General features: G+C 30.8%; 1 protein-coding gene across 1 annotated transcript; it reads left to right on the forward strand.

Moving 5' to 3' along the window:
* Nucleotides 1–4,040: 4,040 nt before the first annotated feature.
* On the forward strand, nt 4,041–4,957 carry LOC106793517 (endocuticle structural glycoprotein SgAbd-2). The gene is made up of 2 exons (XM_014760518.1): nt 4,041–4,052; nt 4,559–4,957. Exons 1-2 carry the CDS (start codon nt 4,041–4,043, stop codon nt 4,955–4,957), a joined length of 411 nt encoding a protein of 136 aa, XP_014616004.1.
* The last annotated feature ends 398 nt before the right edge of the window (nt 4,958–5,355 follow it).

Here is a 5,355-nt window from a genome sequence, read left to right on the forward strand (position 1 = left end):
TTATAATAATAATAATAATTTATAAAAAAAAACACTGTGTGTATGTGAAATTTCAATATGTAATTCTGATAGAATCCTGAACAAAAATATTCATATAATTAACGTGATTATTTATATTTTAACGATATATCGATGAAACAAAATTACAAAAAAATAATGAATAAATTACGAGAGGGAAGAGAGAAAAAAGAAAATAAAAGAAACACAGCAGCGTACAACAACACAGGTCACTCGAAATTTTGTAAGGATGATGATCGGTGGTGTTCGTTATCCATGAGATTTACGATGTCCGTCAGTTTATATTTCGTAATTTTGATCCTTCCTCTAAGGGATCGAGGTATATGCACTTGGCAAACAGATCGCTAACTAGGTTTCATTTCTTTTCCTTTATTTTCCTTTCTTTGAAATATTTTGGATGGTGGTACGTAAACAGGGAGAACGCAGACTGTGCAGCATCCAAGATTTTGAAAGAATCAAGAAAAATAAAGTAGCTGCGAGATGACAAGGAGGGAAAAAGAGAGACCTCCCTGTTTAAGTAGGTCCCATCTTTGAATGGTATAAGTCTTGCCATAATTTGTACAACGGAGGTCGTCCGGCTAACCTGAATACGCGGCATTTTTACTTTCACAAGGCAAATGAGTCGAACTCACTTAAAGTTTCTTCAACGAGCGTTACGCAGTAGGTGATTAAAGATTCTCATACGACAGCTTATGACAATTCATCAATTCTATTTTGCCTGAACCTTAGAATATAGAATACGTTTGTGTGTGTGTGTGTGTGTGTGTGTGTGTCTGTGTGTGTGTGCACGTGAACGCGTGTTTGTATTCATTTTGCCGTTCTTTACTATTTGCCGAATCTTAACGATTTCGGATAAATGCAATTTATTATTTTTCTTCTTTTTGATTTATTTATAATATTATATGTATATGGGTATATGTATTGTTTTAAATATAGTCGTTTTAATTTCATTATCTTTAATTAATGAGCGATCATTTAGGAGAGAAAATTAATATATGCGAGTTTAGAGATAACAAGATGTGATACATAATTGATTATATTAGATACTAATTTGAACATCTAATTATTTGTCGCAATCAATTTCTAAAGTGGCGCGATCCATTGCAATTCCCCTATCACTTTTACTAAATTTACATGCAGGAAAGCGTAAGTTCTACTGTAAATGTTAGAAATTTATGTAACGACATGTTAATTGATAATAAATGTATGCTTCTTGTTGCGTGTGTGTGCATTTCGAAGAAGAAACTTATTTACGAAAGATACGCCTATGATTTTGCTATTACGTCACATTCGAGAAAACCAAAATATTTTTTATCTTCTTTTCCTTTTATCATTATTATTATTAGTATTATTTTAATTTATTTTTCGACAAAATCTATTTAAAGGAAATTAACTCAGCTCACAAATCAGCTTAAGATTAGATTTCATGGAAGAAGAGATTCCCCATTAAATTTATTTATTTATTCTGTCATTTCAATCAAACATCGCGCCTATAAACGTTTTCAATCACGTGTTTTAATCAAAGTATCGAATACTCTGCTCTGTTGGTACAAGTATCTATGAATTTTCTAATACTATCTCAATAGCAAAACTAGATAGTCTACTTCGTTGAATCTCTAGGATCTACCTTACCGGTGGTAAGAATAGAAACTACTAGAAATCGTGTGAGTTAACAGATAGATGACAGACTAATGCACTTCTAAGACATACTACTATCTATTTTTGTATAAACAATAATCAACAGAAATTATATTTATTAAAATAACTTTTCAAGTCAAAATCAACGTAACTATTTATGTATACAAAATGAAGAAGAGATATTTCATCTTTTTTAAAAGAAAACACAAAATATTATTTGAACACTTTGAAGCTTTAAGAATAAAATTTTGTTCTATTTTATTTGTTTCCTTTTCGAAAAATTTCTCTGTTTCTTCTTTATTACGATTCAACGAATATTTCAATTAAAGTTGAAATAATCTTTCATAGAATGTCACCGGATGGATCGTAGATTCATTCATTCATTCATTCATTCAAGAAAGAAAGAGAGAGAAAAAGAAGAGAATTATTTATTCAGCATTATGTGGAAAACCGTTTTTGTCGAGGTAGAAGGTAAAAAAAATGAAAAGAGGAGAGAATTCGTGTTGTTACGTAGAAGCAACAGAATCATTTCTTCGGTCTGTTCTTAGTAGCATAAATGACAATAGCAATAGCAACCAACAGGACTAGCAAGTCAAAAGAAGAAGAGGCCAACTTCATTAATCAAGGAAGGCAAGGATGATGTCTCGAAGGAAAAGGCGCGTACCAAGCAAACGAGTATTGCTAACTGAAATATTATTTAGCGAAAGAGAGAGAGAGAGAAAGAAAAAAAAGAATAAGAGTGCTTAAACTTTCGTTTCGACTTATGTCTCGGTGCGTTGGCGGATACGATATTTCGTTTTCGTTCAAAGCAACTTTCTTCCTTATCCTTTATACATTTAGCATAAAAATAGAAGAAATTCTGTCTAAAAAGGACACACACACCAGAAAGATGTTCAAATGAAAATGTTGACACAGAGGAGAGTCCTCCATTCTTACACTTACTTATATTTTAAAGTAATGATTCTTCTTTTTTTTTTCAATTTTTTTTTTTTTCTTTTTTTGTTACCCATTAAACTTGCAATCGTATATGGATTCTAGAAAATAAAAAAAGGAGGAATTTAAAAAAAGAAACGTCGATGTAATTCCCGTTAGATGAGCGTGATATAACGCACGCCTATCTAACGTTCTTCCATGGATACATTTTTTTGATTATCAGTCGATTACACAACGAGTCTCTCTCTCGTTAATACGTATCTCTTTTTTTTTTTCTTTTTTTTTTTTTTTTTCCAATCCTAAGACCGTTTTATTTATAACTTTGCGTTTGTAATTATATATTGTTTGCATAGACAAACATCTAACTCTTGGTAATTTGTAATTTTCCTTTTTTTTCTTTTTTTTCGTTTAAAAAAAAAAAGAATTAAAAGTAAACAATAATTATATCTTCGCATACACGTTCATTCTTATTTTGTTCGTGTAAGCATATTTTGTTGTTGTTGTTGTCTTCTTTAATTACATGTTAAATACGTGGAATTGTTCGAATTGTCCGACTTATACGTTCTAATTTACTTTTCTTTTTTCTTTTTTTTACATATACAAAAATCATCGCTAATTTAATACTTTTATGAATTCTAAACGAAAAATATATATGGTCAGAGATAGACATTGGAGATAAATAAAACTTGATATTCGTCGTTCGTTTCGGAAACTTCGTCAAGGTTTCACAAATTTGTTACACGGTTGAATTTATAACGTATGTAAAGTAAGACAAAATTCGCGTAACGAGATGATCGTCGGGTCAACGAATGCATTAAAGAAGACAAGGAACGTTCATTCGTATTTGTATACGCAATACATACACCTACATAAACACGTATGTATTATTACTTTTTCGGTGACTCTTCTCGGTAATTTATTTGTTAGATTTTTCATTCGGATTCGTATACTTCTATTCGCGTTTTGTTGAACAAATTTATTGTTCATTTAACAAGAGACGTTATTTAATAGCGCATAATATAATAATTTGATTTTATACAAACTATTTTTTGTTTCTTTCTTTTTCATGAAATATGCGTATGTGAGGATACGTATATGAGAATGAAGTAACTGTAGAGAGAGAGAGAGAGAGAGAAAAATGAAAATGAAGATGAATGAAATTGACGAATGTTATCGAATGAAATGAATTAAATTTGTGTAAAGAGGAAAGGTTAGGACCAATAAGAGAGAAGAACGCTTTATTGTGGTTGGCGGAGGACGTTAGGATAGCCCCTCTTCATCGATTTTGTCGAAAATGTCGTAACATTGTCCAGTGTCAAATCATCAGGTAGAAATCTATCAATGAGAGGGAGAGGTCCTCGAATCCTTCGAAATTTCGGCAGGGATATTGGTATAAAAGCGCGTTTTCACCGGGACGATAGTAATAACGAGACACAACAACCATAGTCAACATGCACGCTTTGGTAAGTCCCATAAAAAAGTTCAATATATATATGTTCGGTAATAATAATAATAATAATAATAAATTTAATCTCATCGCGATTACATTATATCTTAAATTCCATGAAATAACAACTAATTTTTCCTTTAATTTTTTCTTTTTTTTTTTCAAATCGTCTCATCAATATTCATAAAAGATATTTCTTTTTAATTATTATTTTTATCGAAAACTAGTTTCCCCGTGGGACTATCTTTTCGAAATATTCGAACAACCCGAAACGGAGGAGAAAAAAAATATTGTGGAATAATTTAATCGTAATAATAATAATAATAATAATAATAATAAAAAGAGATATAAAATGTGTTGTTTCTCATCGACACTTTGATATTCGACGGAATGGAAATGAATTTATATATTACGAATAAAATAAATATCTTTTATCGAATCGGATTAATCGATTAAATTTCGACAAAATATCGTTGATCATATTATTATCATTGATTACTAATAAATAAAATGATTTTACAGCAAGTAACCATTATCGCTGTCATCGTGGCAGTAGCCATGAGTGCCCCAGTACAAGAAAAAGAAGTACCAATTAATTATTACAATTCAAACGGACCCGAAGCGGACGGTTCTTATTCGTTTAACTATGAAACAGGAAATGGTATTCGCGTTGAAGAAAAAGGCGAACCAAGGAAGAGTTCACAAAATGATCCTGAAAACGAATATACTCTTTACGTCCAAGGATCATACCAATATCCAGCATTGGATGGCTCGCAAATTTCATTGAATTACGTAGCCGATGAAAATGGATTCCAACCTCAAGGAGACCATTTACCAACTGCTCCACCTGTACCGCAAGCAATCTTGAGGGCTCTAGATTATATCGCTGCTCATCCTCAGGAAGATAATCTGAGAAAGTGAATTATATTACGACTGCCATTATCTAACTGACATTTAATAACAACGCGATATTATTTCGGACGGACAAAATTGATGGGGAAAATGTGATATCTTTTTTTTTTTTTTTTTTTTTTTATTATTATTTCATTTAAACAGAAAAAAGCCAACAGCAACAACGACTGAAGACGAATTAGTTTTTTTNTTTTTTTTTTTTTTTATACTTTTTCTATATTATCCTTTTTTTTTATATATTTAGTTATAAAAGATTTGTCATCGACGCGAGACGAGAATTTTCGTCGTTGGGATTTGTAACAGTGTTAATTATTATTCCATCGAAAATCTTCATATGTTCTCTCGTACTCGTTAATTCTATTACAACTATTATTATTTTACGATAATCGTTGATTTGTTTGTTAATC

The sequence above is a fragment of the Polistes canadensis genome, unplaced genomic scaffold (assembly GCF_001313835.1).
Source record: "Polistes canadensis isolate GaletaPanama2010 unplaced genomic scaffold, ASM131383v1 scaffold_15, whole genome shotgun sequence".
NCBI lineage: Eukaryota > Metazoa > Arthropoda > Insecta > Hymenoptera > Vespidae > Polistes > Polistes canadensis.